Raw genomic sequence first — 17,927 nt, forward strand, 5'->3', positions numbered from 1 at the left:
TCACCCTCCCACGCTTCTGACTGTACCCAGTGCTTGTATAAATAAATAAATAAATCTTTAAAAAAAAAAAGAAATTGCCATGTCACTTGTGGCTGACTTCCCTAATACAAACAGTGACCATTCCAAGCCAGTGTGGCCACATGATCCCCTTCCTCATCCCAGACCTGCCCTTGAGGAGCCTAACTCTCCCCAGCATGGAGGCCTTTTAGTGAGAACTTCTTGGATTCCAAAGGAACTATTTAACACAATCTGTTCTCTTGAAACCAGAAATTCACCTTTAAACTCTCCAATAACTCCTTTCCCTCACCTGGGAAATGTGGTTCTCTGACTTCTCAAGATGCTCTGTAATTTTCTCCTTCTTGACATGGGCTTTGTGGAATGCTGGAGGCCAGGGCTCTTGGAAAGAACCAGCTGTGCTGCGCCAGATGCTTGCAATTCCCCCAGCCCTTGCTCAACCATCCCTGCAGTGCGAGTCTACATAGGGAGCCCAGGGTCCCCCCAGCCTGGATGTTAAAACAGCATTTAACTAAACTTACTGTGGTGATCATCATGCAATACATACATGCACTATCATATTGTGCAGTGTTGTATGTTCATGACACCTTGGTAGCATTGAGATGTGTTAAAACATACATATTTCAAACAGTTGTGTGTGTATATGTGGGGGGGGGGATGGCACCACATTAAAACAGTGTGTTCATGACTCTCCCTTCCTTGTAGATATCAGGCTGCCCATCCCACACCCTTCAGGATCTCCCTGGTAGTTGCCAGGACTTCCTAGAGGCTGATGCATGAGACTCAGAAACACAGTTTTCTTGTGGATCCTGACCCTGTCCCACCACCCTGTGCTGCTCCTCCAACCATGTGCTGAAAGCACCAATGTGGTCCTCATTTCCACTCCATTCGAGGTGGGGTCTGGTTACCAGGCAGCATATGCCCCCTTCTGTACTTTATGTGCCTGCTGTTTGGCTAGTAATACATTTTGTCTTGAATTATTATTTATCATCCGTATCATCATAATGATCTTTATTGAATACTTTCTGTGCCCTACAGGCACTATATAGTAGGTGGCTTCTAGGCATTTCTGTGATACTGACCACTTGATAGATAAAGAAAGGATCAAAGAAGTGAAGGAACTTACAAAAGATCATGCAACTCAGGCCTCTCTGGTGGTGCAAGGGGTTAAGATGCAGCACTATGAAGCTGTCTGCAGCCACTGCAGGCATGAGTTCGATTCCCGGACAGGGAGCTACCCACATGGTGCAGCAGACCTCTCCTGTCTCTCCCACTGCTCCCCTTGGCAGTGTATTTCAGTCCATCTGCCCTTTCTGTTCCCCACTCTGTCTCTGGTGAATCCTCTCACCCTCTGCACCTCTGGCCTGTACCCCAGTTCTTGTATGCATAAATACTCACAACTCACAAGAAGAGACAGCTGGGATGGGTGCTTGAGTCTGTTTTTCTCTCGGACCCATATCTGTAGTCCTGTACCCATTTGTCACTATTCTGTCCTGGATGCCAGCCCAGGGAACGTAAGGGCAAGCCAGTGGTGGCAAAGAGAACAGTCAGAATCCAGCCTTCCCTTTGTTCATCACAGACTTCTTCCAACCTTGTCTTCTCCAACTCACTCTTTCCTTTGGATGAGCTCTTGACTCACACCTCCCCCAGCCCAAGAAAGTTTCATCTACTGTTCATGCACATCGTTACTTGGTAGGGCAGGTTCTTGGCCCTAACAGTCTGATGAGGCTTTAACACTGCACAATCAAGTTCCATCCTCTCAATGGGGATACCCTTGCTTCTTTTTTTTTTTTTTTTTTTTTTTAAAGACTGATTGATTGATTGATACAAGCACTGGGTACAGTCAGGAGCGCAGGAGGGTGAGAGAATTCACCAGAGCCAGAGCGGGGAGCAGAACAGGCAGAGTGACGAAGTACACTGCTGAGGGGAGCAGCGGGCGGCAGGAGAGGTCTGCGCGCCATGCGGGACCCTCCTCCGGTGGCCGGGGAGCAGCCGGGGATCGAACCGGCGCTGCAGAGGCTGCAGGCAGCTTCGCAACCCAGCGCTCAACCGCTGCGCCACCGGGGAGGCCCACCCTTGCTTCTTTATATAGACTATTCATCAACGTACAGACTTTCTTTTTTTAGAAAAAGTTCCCTTGTCTACGATGAGAAAGAATTGCTTTTCATTTATCTATGCTATGCTTAGCTCAGTCAGCTAATGGGGAGCTATTAAACCCACTGTACCTATGATTGGTTCAAAAGATTTTGTAATTGGATTCTCTTCATCTTCCCAGAAAAATTCACTAAAATGGAACCACCCTGAGCTGAAGGAATTCTCCTTGCCCAAGTCTCTGTCTAGGGGCAGCTTACAGCGGATGACTAGTTGATGCAAGGGTACAAAGGTCTAGTCCCATGGCCTCAATTCTTGATGACCTGAGGGATCATCATAGCTCCGGAACTTTCCATGGATGAGTTGAGACCTTTCACCACAATGTCAGCATTGTACTTCCCCCTGACAGATCCCTGCATCCCTCCCATCCATGTAGATGTCGGTTCCCAGAGGGCTCTTTACATGATGTCATTCTTACTCTCAGAGTCTGCTTCCCTGGGGCCCTGACCTAGGACACCTTCTTTGTGTGCCGCCTGGTGCTGGTGGTGGTGAATGCTCAGTGTGACTGGCAAGGCGAGATGTCCTCTCTCTAACTGGGGAAGCTAAGTCACGCTTTCTCGAAAGCAGAGCAGCGTGCATGGTCAAGTGCTTGTCTCCTGAGTCATACGGCAGCCTCGCACACACTGGCTTTGTATACTTTGGGGGGGTCTCAGTTCTGTTCTCTGTAATGCGGAGATATTGCTGATGTCAAGCATTGTCAGGGCCGATGTGGCAATGAAAAGACAGCACACCTGCACGGCACTTAGCATGATGTCTGGTGCCTTGGAAGCACTCCATCAGTGTTTTCTTCACAGTTATTAACCGCAATAATTCCTTTTCTCCCCAGGCCCCATCATCGGAGAAATTAGGATGGGGGTGCCTAGATACCTGCTAGCCATGTGGGAAAGCCCTTCTCAGAAAGATCCATCTCTTCAACATTCTTTGTGGGAGAGTGCCAACCCTGAGGCTGCTGGTGCAGTTTTTCTCAATCCCAGTGGGACATGAATATGTTAGCCTGGGCCAGAGACTGGAGCTGGGGCCGCAATGTGTGTTTAGGAGAAACAACGACATAAAAAAGAAAAAAAAAAACACCATGATGACTCTGACATGTCTCTGGAAAATGACTATACTAGAGGCTCAATCAGACTGTACCCCTGTGAGGTCAACAGTCCTTGCTGTGGGGAGGTGGGAGAGGGTCACCTCTCCTGTCCATGAAGAATGAAGCCTCGGGCCTCCCCGGTGGCTCAGCGGTTGAGCGCTGGGCTGTGAAGCTGCCCGCAGCCTCTGCAGCGCCGGTTCTATCCCCGGCCACCGGGTGAGGGTCCCACATGGCGCGCAGAACTCTCCGGCACCCTGCTGCTCCCCTCAGCAGTGTATTTTGTCAGTCTGCCTGTTCTGTTCCCTGCTCTGGCTCTGGTGAATTCTCTCACCCTCCCCAGCTTCTAACTGTACTCAGTGCTTGTATAAATAAAATAATAAATCCTTTTTTAAAAAAAAAAAGCTAAATTATTAAAAAAAAAAGAATGAAGCCTCATGGTCTTGGTGTGATACTTGTGAAGACATAGCGTGAGTGCTCGTTACACATGTATTTGAAGTGTCTTGGAGCTATTTCATGGCCTCATAGGAACTCGTGATTTGAAGAAACTTAAAGTATGTCACCTGGTCTTGCATGTTAAATCCCCTCCATGACAGCTTTCATCGTAACACCCTTGGTGACCAGCGACATGCCAACCTTCCAATATTTTTATCTGTGATTTGGACATCAAAGTCAGTGGTATGGTAACTGCATTTTCTGAGAGTCCAAATACAGAGGGAAAGCCAAATATTTTTTTTCTGCTGGATGAAAGGATTAGGATCCGGGAAAGAGTCTCACAAATTGAAATGCAGAACCTAATTTAATAAGGGCACACTTAACAAGGTAAAATAATCCTTTGGATTAGGATCCAAAAATTCAACTGCCCTAGAGGACAATACGAGAGCTTTTTATTTTCTTATCTATTTAATCATCGTCTATTAATTTTTACCTTGCCTCATTACAAAAAGGACTCGAAATAGCTAGAAAGATGACAGCAGGGGTTCTCTGAGTGTGATGCCCAGACCAGCAGGAGCCTGGTGGCTCAGTCACCATGATAGTGCTGCTTATGGCACAGTGCTGGTATAAGTTTGGGTTTTTTTTTCCCCCAGGATGTTTATTGAGGTAAAGTTGGTTTATATCATTGTTTCTGCTCTGGTGTTTATGGGTTCAAACCTGTACAACTGCATGTTTTCACACTATGCCCACCACCAATACCCCAACAGTCTTCCACCATGCTCGACTCTACATGATCCACCATGCATGTTGGGAGCATCATCTTCAATGCAGTGGTGTGGACAGAGGGTAATTGAGGTCTAACATAGGCATCCTCTCTTGGGCATCCTCATGAAAACCCCAAAATACAGACCCAGGACCACAGAGTGACCCAGGCCCCCCAGTGCCCTCCACCATCTTTACTGGGCCCCTTCCCTTCTGGTTGCTCCAGTTTTGCCGTCAGGTGTCAAAGGTTTGTTAAAGGTTTGCTTTTGTCTGACCCTTAGTTATTTTTCCTCTGCATTACCCCTGTAGATGAAACCATATGGTGTTTGCCTTTCTCCTGACTTACTTCACTGAGCATTAGCCTCTCCAGTTCCATCCATGTTATCACAAATGATAAGAGCTCATTTGTTTTTATAACTGAGTAGTATTCATTGTGTAATACACACACATGTGTATTATATATGTGTGTGTGTGTATGTATGGTATGTGGTATGTGTAGTATATGTGGTGTATATATACCACATCTTCCTAATCCACTCATCTATCCTTAGACATTTATGTTGTTTTCTTAACTTAGCTATTGTAAACAGTGCTGCCATGAGCATAGGAGTGCATATATCCCTTCAAATTAGAGTTTTTGTATTCTCTGGGAGTGAAATTGCTGGGTCTGTGTTTAATATTTTGAGAAACCACCATGCTGTTTTCCATAGGGGTTAGACCAGCCCACATTCCCACCAACACTGGTGTAAGTTTGAGTGATGATTGGAGGTATAACAGTGGTTTGAGACCTTTGACACTTGGAATCTTCCTTTTCTTTCTCTCTTTCTCATAGACTAGCTGCTGGCTATTGTGTCAAGCTGCTTCTATTTGTCTTCTTATTCTTCCTAGTGTGTTTCTCCTCAATTAAGTGCTAGAATGGCTAATGACCATGCTTGTCAGTTGGTCTTTTTTTTTTAAATGTTATTTGTTTTTTAAATTTATTTATTTATTTATACAAGCACTGGGTACAGTCAGAAGCGCGGGAGGGCGAGAGAGTTCACCAGAGTCATAGAGGAAAGTAGAACAGGCAGACTGACGAAGTACATTGCTGAGGGGAGCAGCGGGCTGCAGGAGAGGTCTGCGCGCCATGTGGGACCCTCACCCAGCAGCTGGGGATCGAACTGGCGCTGCAGAGGCTGCAGGCAGCTTCGCAACCAGTGCTCAACCACTGAGCCACTGGGGAGGCCCTCAGTTGGTCTTTTTAAAGGCAGAGGGTCAGCTCTGCAACTGCAACTTTAGCTGCCAGGAGAGCATTGCTTGCTATAGAGATCAATGGATTTGGCTCTGTTGGTGATATCTAGCTTAGTGTTATGATTAGGTGCCCTTTGCCATTAAGGAAGGAGAAAGGGATGGAGGGAGGGAAGAAAAGTTAGGCAGCGCTTCCTTTTGAACCTCACTTTGAATTTCTCAATCCCTTGCCGTTCACAGTGGCCTAAACTTCATTGACTTGATGGTGCGACAAGGGAATATCGACAACCCACCCAAGACGCCCCTGGTGCCGGGCTTTGAGTGTTCTGGGATTGTTGAAGCTCTGGGGGACAGCGTGAAAGGATACGAGGTAATGTTCTGACTTCTGAGTAAAAGAGTAATATTTATCTGGAATCTATAAAAGATGATGCAAAAATGTTTGAAATGACCTATGATATGTAATATTACCGCTGTCTTATATCATTTGGTTTTATTAGCAATGTTTATAAATAAACAAATGCTGCCATACTAAAGACAGGAAGGACTTTCCAAAAACCTTGTGCCTTTCTCACGTACCACCTTGGTTGCTCTTGGCAACAGACTGGCGAAGTGGCCAGAGGAAATCTTGCCATCCCCTTAATTCAGCTATTCATAGAATATCTGGTCTCACATTCGCTAAGTGTGCATACCCTCTGCCTGACCCCTGGTTTCCATTTTCCCATCATCTCAGACTCAGAAAGCCATTATAAAACACGAAAGTTGGGGAAAAATAGCCTCTGCACTTAAGAACTTGGTTCATTTAAATACCTAATGAATTGATGCATTTAAGTGATAGTTTGTAAGTCTATCTTTCTGACATTATGGAAGTGACAGTTTGGATGAAGATTTTAAAGCCCAAGGGTAGAGGCACCTGACAATGGGACAGAATTGGTCCCGTGTTGGTGGTGACAGCTTTGGGAGAACAGCAATGGGCACAAAGGAGTTACTGTATTATTCTAATTACTTTTGTATGTGTTCAAAATTCTCCCTCATGAAGTTTTTAATTAGTACAAAGATATAGGATCCTTCCTACCATGATACTATAAATCAAATAGAATCTGGTCTATAAAAATGGAAAAACTGGCCACATCAATTGTATAAAAACTGCTGTAGTTTGGAGTTGGAAAAACTGATGGAAACTAGGAAAAAGAGCTCATGGTTATGAGGAAGTGCTTCTCCAGGGAGGAATGAATGAATTGACATCTGAGAACCCATTCTACCCAGAAATATGGGCCAGTTATCTGTCTTTTCAGTCTTGCCACAGCTTTGTGTGTTGAAGATTGGTATTATTCTCTTAGAAACGAGGTTTAGCAGTTTGCTGTGAGAAAGGTAGTTTGTTCTGTGAGAACTAGGTTGTACCTAGTTCAAGTCACTAGAACGATTTTCCTCTTCTTACAATTCCACGATCTTCAGCCCTGTCCCCCAACCTGTAAATGCTGCCATACCAAAGGTAGGCAGGAAAACTCCTACGGGTAAAATGCCGTGTCCAAATGTCCTTGGAATTGAGCTTGAGCCCGCTGCTCAGTCTGCATTCCTCCAAGTCTCCATATACTCTGAAAATATAAGTGCTCCAAATTCATTATGAGCTATGTCTGGAAAACTCATCCCGCTTGTCAGTCATTTTTGTCAGTGGTTTCCAGATAATACAGCAGAAAAATATTGAGAAAGAAGCAAATGAACTTTTTTTTTCTTTCATTCGACTTTGTATTTCCTGTCCCCAGGCAGGTAAGCAATATTACTAGAGACTGCATGATCTCCCCCTGAAGGTGACACTTATGAGAAATATTATCTGTTTTTCATTCCTCCATATGACCCCACAGGCAAAGATCACTGGGCTGACTCCATTAATCCTAAGCACTGGATATGTAACCCGTTATTTTAGGATTGAACAGTAGACACAGGCATGTTGCTGGCCTTGGTTTAGAGAGAGGACTTACCACATTTAATACATATTTTCCCATAGTTATGATCTTTCTGCTAGTTAGCCTTGGCTTGCTTATGACCAAAGCCTCCTTTCACAACCCAACCCCCCAGGGGCTTTCTGCTTTTCAAACAAATAAAAGACACTGCCCACAGGTTTCCAGTCAGAGTGTGATTTGGGAGAAAACCAATGCTAGCATTCCTTCTATAATTTTGATTTAAGATTTTCAGTCATTTTTGGAAATGGAATTCTATGCAACAAAATGTGGAGTAGCAGTCTTGGTTTGATCAATTGCAAGAGAAGTTTGAAAAGCTGTTGCCAGTGACATAGCAGTAGAGATATAATTGGGCTCAGGACTAATTTCTTTTTTTTTAATATCAAGAAATTTTATTAACGTAGGTAAAATAAAGTTTGTTTTGTCATTCAATGAGAAATATGTAATTTGCTGATAGCCAGAAGCTCAGAGTTAAGATCAATGCCCATTACAGTAACTCATTTAGCCTTGGAATATATATATTATATATATATATAATATACATCATTCCTGCCTGCATATTTTTTATTTTATTTTATTTTTATTTTTTAATATTTTATTTTATATAATTCTTACATCATTTTTCATTTTTGCACAAAGTATGCATTTTCATTTTGGTTATATTTCCCATATGATTGCAACCCCCCCCCCTTATTTTCACCCTAATCCTTTCTTTTCCTGGGCAGGCTCAGGTAATGAGGTGAATTGGATATTTGGGGGGAAAATTTGTCTGCTTTTGGACTTTGGGTTGGGGCTGATGCCATGGCTTAGCTACTTTTGTCATTTTGATGATGAAATGTAAAAGGGACAAGGTTGAAGGAGAGACTTGATGCATTAGCCCTGCTGGGGCTGTGATCATTGCCAACAAGGTGACTGACAGTCTTTATCGTACCCTGCTGACACTGGGGGTGACTCTGTGGTCCTGGGTGACTTTGTAGTCCTGGGTCTATATCTTTGGGTTTTCATGATTCTGTGTTAGACCTCAGTTACCATCTGTCTAAATCACTGCATTGAAGATGATGCTCCAGACATCCAGCATTTGGTCTTCAACCCTTGTAGGGATTTGAGACACTCCCAAGCAGTAGGACCTCCTCTTATTTCTGTGTGTGTCTCCTTTGGACAGCTACTTCTGCCTTGTGAAACAGAGTGGGTCTACATTCAACTTTGATCATAAAACTGAATTCCATGAGGTCGGGAACAAAGCTGTTCTATTAGGCATTAACCTTGATTGCTCTTTCTTCATTTTATGTGCACTTTTCTGAGTATGCATAGTGTGCTGTTTAATCCAGTCTTCATGAGGACCCTTTCCTAATATTATACCCCTTTTAGAACCATGGGAACAGATTTAAAGAGTTGAGCTGATATTCCCAAGCTTGGTAGGTTCCCCAGCTGTACAACCTGATATAATTTATGGCCTCTTAGTAGCACTTATTGCGAGTGTAATGAATTAATTATTTGTATCTGGAGTCAGTCTACCTAGATTCAAATCCTGGCCTAGCTACTCTTTAGCTAGATAACTTGGGCATGTGCTTTAATCTCTTTGCCTCCACTTAAATGTCTGTAGAATCTATGATTGTTCATCAGGGACATGGGGCTTTTACAGAATCCATATCATAAGAGGCTTTTGTTGTTGGATAGGAGTAGAAGTGAACAGATAAACTACAAAGGAAATAAAATAATAGAATCAATTCTAAGAATACATAGCAACACACATAGATGAAAGACATTCATTTACTGATAATTCATTATGACCACAGCAGTTTGAGTATTGTATTTCAAAGTCATAGTTCAAGAAACTAACATATCAAGTAGCAGAATGGTTCCGTTTAACTATCCCTTGGCAGCGCATGCCAACTATTAATATTAGTATTTGCTCACTTACTAGTATTTACCTTTAATAATGATATGCTATTAAAAAAACTTAGCAACCATCATAACCACCTAAAGGGAAGATTGTTCTTTTACAATGTGTCTGGCTGTGTTTCAACTACTGATGAAAAGAACACAGTATTCAGCCATGCCATCATACAGTTTTCATTAAGATTTGATGAGTTAAAACACGTGGTACCCTTAGGATATGCCTGCCATAGTATACGTGTCTAATAGTAAATGTTAGCTGTTGTTCCTCACCCCTAGGCAGGCTGTCCTTCCCTCTAAGCTGGGCTGCTTTTGTGCAGTCTCCTGCACTTAGATTCCTGCACTTCTGATGCGCCATAGTTCATGTCCATTGCTACTGATAATTCATCACCTTTGATGCCAACGCCACAGTGACTAGCCAGGCAGGGAATCTGTATGGAGTTGTAGAAAATTGATAAGACTAGATTTTCCTTCTAACTCTGCCCCTTTAACCTGTCATAGCTCAGCTTTCTTCAGCAATAAAACAGAGATTAGATGAGAGGTTGAGTCAGTGAAATCATGTGCATTTTATGGGATATGTTACTTTATGTGATGGACATAGTATATTTATGCTCAAGGAGAACGGTAGAGGACTTGGCTTCCATAGCCCCTGGGAAGTTTCATAGATGGAGTTCAGAGCATCCACAAATGCTTTGAAATTGGGAGGCAGGTGAGGGGGTGCATATTTGAAGGTCTGGGGAAGTTTGTTGGGAATGAATCAAGAGTTTACATCAGAATCTTAAGAGCCTTTGAGAAATTCCTCAAAAAAGATTAAGAAACCTCCATTAACCCCATGCTTCTCTGTGACCAGATTGGGGACCGTGTTATGGCATTTGTCAATTACAACGCGTGGGCAGAGGTGGTTTGCACACCCATGGAGTTTGTCTACAAGATCCCAGATGACATGAGCTTCTCCGAGGCTGCTGCATTTCCCATGAACTTCGTCACAGCCTACATGATGCTCTTTGAAGTCGCCAATCTCCGAGAAGGGATGTCTGTGCTGGTGCATTCGGCTGGTGGAGGCGTGGTAAGTTTGCTGTGCTTGAGTCTTCTTCCTTGAGGTCCCAATGGTGAATGTGGAGGAACACCCAGTTGACAATGATATCCCTACATGAGCTCTGCTCATTAGTAAGGATGATCTTTATGGTTCTGGCGATGCTTCCATGGAGGGTGGAACTCATAGAAATGATTGCATTGGGACAGGGTGAGCCTCAGAGAGGAAAGGCACCCTCAGTCTTGGTGTCACAGTGAACTATTGATATTTTGTCCATCAATGCGAGATTCCTCATAAGTCATGTGCTACTAATAATACCTGAAATGCCAACATGATGGATGATTTACTTTTTCAATAACGGGCCATGGATTCAAGATTGTTCCCATAATAATGGCACGTTTGTTCATCTGCATCTAATGTAGTTTCTTGATTGGCGGGGAGGTGGATGGAGATTGAATTAGCAAACTGGGAATCACATGTAAACCTAAGTATATCCATGAGAGTGGATGCACATGTGGATGTCATTGTCGGGGGGTGTCTTTGACAAGGGGAAAAGTAATGGAAATAAAAATTCTGCCATGGGGTTTAAGAATGGCCACATCTCATCCATGGTTTGACTGTGTCTCAGTGCCAGCTATTCAGTAAACCCATGCTGGCCACGTGGCAGCACAGTGTCCCTGTCATGGTCTGCTGGGGTTGGAGTAAACTCTAGTCCTTCTGAGAAGGAGAGGCATTTGTCATTCATTCAACTAGTGTTGAATACATCCATGCTCTGGCTTTATAGGCATTGAAATTAATGAGGGAAGGTTCTGCCTCACCATCTAGAAGGGTTAGAGAGTTTCTCAGCATTGGCGATGCTGTGGTTTGACTGCATTCAGAGATGAGTTCACTGGGTGTGAAGAGATTTTACTGGATGTTCTGCTATCACTATTTTTTTAATCTTGGCTTTCTACAACTATTAAAACCTTCCATACTGTAAAGCACTTTTCTGTTTTTTCTTTCCAAGAAGACAAGCTCCTATATAAAACATGAAGGCCAAGGCATAAAACTTCAGGAATGGCTTAGGAGGAATATCTTCAATCACTTTAGCAAATTTGCTGATGTCTTTTGACCATGAGTAAAGATATAATAAAAACTAAACATCCCTTAGCAAAGAACTGGATTTCCGTGCCACTGAATCTGCTAAAAGCAAGCAAGCCATTTAGAATGTTGACATTTATGATCCTGGTGTGCGCAGTATCCAGAGCTTCAGAGGCTAGTGTCCGTATTATCAATGTAACCCCAGTCTTTACAGTTGCACTGAACTCCATTCTGCTGATTGTCAGGATTTGAACATTGGTGTTGAGCATGTTTCCTTACATGCTTTTTAATTTTTTCATTTGCTTGTTTCTGGAACAAAGAGCTGTATCATAGTTACACATCTCACAAAAAAGAGAACAAAGTCTCAGGAAGTATGAGTTTTCATTGTTCCTTATTCTGGGCTTCCATACACTCTAAGAATAAGAATTAGTGTGTCAAACAGATGAAGGAAATGGATAAAGGGGACAGTAGGGGGCAAGGTAGGAAAGTAAGTTGATGCATATAATGCAGGCTGTGATGCCCTAAAGCTTTGCTGAAGCTGGGTGACACACTGGGCTCTCAGCTTGTGCAACCTTAGTGTGTGAAAGCAGAGAGAAATGATCAGCCCCAAGAGCCATTTGAATCCATGTTGGGTCCATTTGATGGAAACAAACCAGTTCGTAGGAAAAAAACTATAAATAACACTGTTTTTCAGGCTGGGGAGATATTTTTCTAGGTTGCTCTTGAGAAATGTATGCTGATATGCAATGAACACTCTCAACAAGATTGTGAGAGTAGATACAATTATTTCTGTGATGATTTTTCTCATGGACGTCTCGTGTAGTCTCACAGCAGCAGAATCAAGCACATATCTTGGGGCCAAAATGGTGTGGTCTGGCTTAGCTTACAGTCTGAAGGTGTGGTGGGATCACCCATCTCTCAGAGCAGTGGGTCTTCTTAAATAGCATTTCTCGGGCCTCCCAGGTGGCGCAGCGGTTGAGCGCTGGGTTGCAAAGCTTCCTGCAGCCTCTGCAGTGCCAGTTCAATCCCTGGCCACCAGGCGAGGATCCCACATGGTGCGCAGACCTCTCCTGCAGTGCCCTCTGCTCCCCTCAGCAGTGTATTTCGTCAGTCTGCCTGTTCTGCTCTCCACTCTGGCTTTGGTGATTTCTCTCATCCTCACGCTTCTGACTGTACCCAGTGCTTATATAAATAAATAAATAAATCTTTAAAAAAAATAGCATTTCTCGCCACCACTATCTGATATGTGGCGTTCAGCACTGAGTTCAAGGTTACTGTTGGAGGAACGACCCAGCCAAGTGCCTATCCATGTATGTGAATGCTCACCCAGGCTGGGGTGAAGTTGGCTCTGTCGTACAAAAGCAACGGAGTGCTAAGGAGAGTCCAGACAAGTCCACTGTCCCATAATGGCAAGACCTCCAGAAATAACTAGATTCCTTCCAAGAAGATACGCAACCACTGTTCTCACAGGACTGGAAGCTTCCTGGGTGGGGAGAGGGGCCTATTTTTTACACTCTCAGTGTTGTCCTGGAAAGGAATGGAGGTGCTTCCCATCAATGTTGGACAAATCTGATAAGGGAACCCACTGGCGGCATGGTGGCTGGTAATTAGGACAGTGACTTCCCACAGACCTTCATGTCATAATCACTGGCACCTGTGGGTATGTTACTCTACATGGCAAATGTGATTAATATAAGGACCTTGAGATGGAGAGATTATTCTGTATAATCCAGATGGCCCAATGAAGTCACACAGGTCCTTAAAAAGACAAAAGAGGGAGGCAGAAGAGTCAGAATGATACTTAAAGAGGCTACACCTGTGAGTTTGACAATGGAGGACAAGATCATGAGCCAAGCGATGTGGGTGGCTATTAGATGCTAGAAGAAACAAGGAAAGAGATTCTCTCCTGGAACCTCCAGATGGAACACAGTCCTGCCAACACCTTGATTTTAGCCTAGTAAAACCCATCTTTGACCTCAAATCTCCAGAATTATAATGTAATAAATCTGTTGGGTTTGTGGGTTTTCTATGAACCACTAAGTTTGTGGTCATTTGTTACATTGGATGTTAGAAACTAATGCACCTCCTTTCTCTGGGTTACATCCCTTTTCTTCATTGTGGAAATCCAGAGGCCTGAAGACACACATAGCAAGACTATGACTCTTACCCTCATTTGGAAGACTCCAAACCCATTCTACTTCTACTTAACAACCCAGAACATTGGGAGAACTCAAATCATTCCTGCCTTCCTTTATTCCCTCACTTTACCTTTATCCCAGTGTTAAGTATGGACATGTCACAGACTCTGACCAGGTACACTTTTCCTGACTGATGTAGATGAGATGACAAAGAAGATTGAACCTAGTTAGGATGAAAGTTTCCTAAACTGAGTAAATAATAAATATGCGGTTCTAATGTCACCAAGGCTTCTGTCTGTTTGTTTTTATTGGCAAAAGAGCTTTATTAGTTTCACTAGGTATTGGACTTCACAGATTATTCAGTTGGTCTTATTGCAGTCCATTTGTTATATTACCATTTTGTCACTAAGAACGGTGTTGAAAACTTTGACACATTTCAAAGCATTACATCGAATAAATCTGTCTTGCATATTCCACAGTGCTTTTCTGTCTGATTTTGATTAAAAACTGGGATGATAAATTTGCAAAGTATAAGAAATGTCAGCCTAGCCTATAGTTTTGAAGGAGTAAGGGAAATAATTCTATCCAGAGAAGGCTACTTTCTCACTGAAATTGCCCTAGTCTATACTGCTCTATCACATCTTTGAAGATGTGGTTTTCCTCTGACAATCCCACAACAAGGTGGTATGAGGGGTAGTGCCTCTAATCAAGTCTTCAAACCCTTGAAAATGTACATTCAGGGCCTCCCCGGTGGCACAGCGGTTAAGTGCTGGGCTGCAAGGCTGCCCACAGCCTCTGCAGTGCCGGTTCAATCCCTGGCCACCGGGCGAAGGTCCCACATGGTGCACAGACCTCTCCTGCCACGCCTGCTGCTCCCCTCAGCAGTGTATTTCGCCAGTCTGCCTGTTCTGTTCCCCGCTCTGGCTCTGACTGTACCCAGTGCTTGTATAAATAAATAAATAAATCTTCTTAAAAAAAATGAAAATGTATATTCAATCTTTTCAAAGGAAGGGTCACAAAATAAGCAACAGAGTGGGGTGCATATCAGGAACGTAGAGTTAAGGGTTTTGCTGCCAATCCCATTTATTAAGGTACTGTGACCTTCGGCATTTGATTGGGCACATGCTCAATTTCTGGAGACCAATGCTACCATTACAATATGGTATTGCTTCTTTGTCTGACATTTGATGCTTTCTAGTTCTCAGTCCTTTTAGCGTTGCCATTATCTCATCTGAATAGTGTAGGTGAGCAGCCAAATACGGCCACAGATCTTGGAAAGGAAAGCAGAACTTAACTTTAAGACAGAGTTAAATGGCTACCACTCAATTATTAAATTCTATTCATTATGGATGGGGCATTTCCCAGCATCAGTCAAATTACTTGAAAGAAGAAACCACACAAGGGGAGGGTAGCATCTTTACAGGCAGCACATGAGGCTCCCCCACCTCATATGAGCCCATGTCTCAATAGTCCTCCTTACATGACTGATTAACCATACATCAGTCTCACATTAAATGAGCAGCTGGCTCAGTAGGGATCTTCAGTATAATGGAGGATTTTGATATATTGCATATCATTCAATCTCAGTAGAAAAGATGTAAAAATGTAGGAGAATATTTTGTTGAAAACAAAACCACTGTTGATCATGAAAGGCCCCCACACCTCCCCAGCCACTCAAGCCAGCACAGTTAGCTCTTCTCCAACATGCTACAAGTTTCCAAAGCTGTGATTCATTACTTTATTCCCTCACTCACCCCACATATGTGTAGGGAGGGCCTACTCTGTCCATGACATTGAATTAGGCCCTAAGAATTCAGTAAAGAATATTCATGAATTTTCTTTCTTCAGTGAAAAGCGCTATACATCAAAGATGGATGTGTAAAATCAATAATCACATGAATAACTTTGCCAAGTGCCGTGAAAGGGAGATAGGAGCCGATTGGCTTATCTTAGGGAATTGAGATGGGATAGAGATGGGGGGTGAAATCAGGGAGGACTTCTCCAAGGAGGTGATCTTTGCACTCTGGTTTGTGGATGATTAGCAGGGAAATGGGACAAGTGTGGTGGTAGAGATGGGGCAATCCTGAGAAATGGAGGTGCGCTGGGCTTGAGTAGAGATGAGGGCTAGGTAGGGGCCTTCTTTACATCTACCTGCCTTGCCCATCTACTACTGTTCTGCCTCTGACCCTGGCATCTCTCTTTCAGACAACTGCAGCCATATAACAGGCTTCTCCAGTTTCCTCTCTTAAACCATCTCTCTGCTTGCAACGAGACTGGTTTTCTCAACATACCAATATTCCCTTGTCACTCCTTGTTTATAGATTGACAGTGAAGCCCACTGATAAAGTTCAGTCTCCTTAGGGACTGGCAGGCATGACCCTTGTCGTGTGGGCCTTGTCCCATTCTCTGTCCCTCTTTGTCTCCCATCCCCCTCGACTTCTCTCTAGTCTTATTTCAGTTCCTCAGGACTGCAGCTTCCACGGTGCGTGGTGGAGATGACTGCCCATTGCTCGGTGCTCTCCTCTATACAGTTGCTGCTGGAGGCAGCTGCCCAGCCAGGGATTGCATTTTGAAGCCACCTCCCCCTCCTATGACCCCCACCTCTAGCTGGGGCCACAGACATATCATTTCTGGGTCTTCCCATTGTGGCGAAATCCCCTGTGCTCACCTCCATGTTCACCTCTTCTGTTTCCTGGCAGAGGTCAAAGATGACAGGGGGAGCATGTGGAGAGATGGCAGAGATGCCACCCTCCAGCCTCTTCTGTTGCTGCACTTTCCCGGTCCTATCTGTGCTTCACTGACATTTAGATTTTTTGGGAGCCAAGGAAGAGAGAAACTTTTACTGTCTTAACTGCTGAGATTCCAGGGATCAGCAGTGTGGGCAGCTAGATCCCCCTCACTCTAGGCACAGGGGATCTGGTTGTCTCTCATCTCCAAGCGGCTCCATCCCCAACCTTCTCCCTCTGCTCACCGAAGGGAATGGTGAAGGCAGGGGCCTGGAGGCAGACAGTCTCTGTCCAGATTCCTCCTCTTTGAGCAAGCTACCTATCCATTTCCTCATTCACATCACGGGAATAATTATACTGTGTTTATTCCTGGAGAGCTTCTGTGCATGTGAAATGAGCTGCTGCTTAGGAAGCACTTAACATAGGACTGGACATAAAGTAAGTCTTAGCTATTATCATTGTCATTAATTATTGATTTGCTCATCATGCCCCCTCCCCCCAGCCTAGAAGCAACTGGGTCGTACTCTTCTTGTGCCTATCTCTTGCCACATAATAAAGGCAGTAACATCTGTGATATCAAAAAGCCGTTGTAAATTATTTTTCTGTGTCCTCGAAGAGTTACCTGCTGGATTTGAGGTGGGTGCCCATCTCTGAATTGATCCCAGAGGGGGATAAAAATCATTCTGATTGATGTTGTAAATTTTAGTCTATTAAGCAGCCATTGGAGTTCTTTCCCTGGCCATCCCACATTCTGAATACTCTTCCCAGATTTTTTTTTTCTGCATGGGTGTGCATAATGAGTTGAGTGAGGCCCCTCTTGTCATGGTCCAGTGACTGTCCCATCCCTCCCTGCCTCCATCATCCACAGTCAGCTCTGCTCAGTCTGTATCCTTCAACACCCCAGCTGGCAGGCACTGTGTGAGATGCAAACAAAGGCAGACACAACTTGTGTCAAGAGTGTACTGACTATTGCTCATTGAAAACATTATTCATTTGACCCTCATAACAACGCCCCTTGTTGGAGGGTTTGAGAATGGGAAGAGATAAGATCATGAGCTCTCCAGTCAGACTCCCTGGGACTAACCCCTGCTTTACCTCCCCAACCACTCTAAGCTCAGTTTCTACATCTGTAGAGTGGGGGTTGTGTTAGAGCCAGCCTTAGGTGGTACTTGTGAATTTGGAGCAGAGCTTGGCACATGATCCACATCCAGTGAAATGTAGCTATTGGCATTTCCCAGTTGATGATGTTCACTGTTACTTCTAAGGTGCAATGATCATTAGTGGGGAGGGGAGATGAAATTTGAAACCATATGGGTAGGACCAGGAATTCCTAATTCAGTGCTGTTCATGTGACACCTCAACAGTGACCTCAAAACATCAGTTCCTCCCATATTTCTGTTGCCTGCCCCCCAACCCCTCTGCCCCTGGAGAGAG

General features: G+C 43.9%; 1 protein-coding gene and 1 non-coding gene across 2 annotated transcripts in view; one reads left to right on the forward strand and one right to left on the reverse strand.

Annotated features, from left to right (window-relative positions):
- VAT1L (vesicle amine transport 1 like) overlaps nucleotides 1–17,927 on the forward strand; it is a 131,211-nt gene that overhangs the window by 9,456 nt on the left and 103,828 nt on the right. The window contains exons 2-3 of the mRNA XM_037516196.2: nucleotides 5,906–6,035; nucleotides 10,367–10,582. Of these exons, the coding sequence (XP_037372093.1) occupies nucleotides 5,906–6,035; nucleotides 10,367–10,582 (346 nt within the window). The remainder of the gene's footprint in view (nucleotides 1–5,905; nucleotides 6,036–10,366; nucleotides 10,583–17,927) is intronic.
- Nucleotides 9,540–9,680, reverse strand: LOC119250613 (small nucleolar RNA SNORA15). The gene has a single exon (XR_005126351.1). It is a non-coding gene; the product is annotated as a small nucleolar RNA SNORA15 (small nucleolar RNA).

Source organism: Talpa occidentalis, unplaced genomic scaffold (genome assembly GCF_014898055.3).
Source record: "Talpa occidentalis isolate TD23 unplaced genomic scaffold, MPIMG_talOcc4v2.1 talOcc4.17, whole genome shotgun sequence".
In the NCBI taxonomy this organism is placed as follows: Eukaryota; Metazoa; Chordata; class Mammalia; order Eulipotyphla; family Talpidae; genus Talpa; species Talpa occidentalis.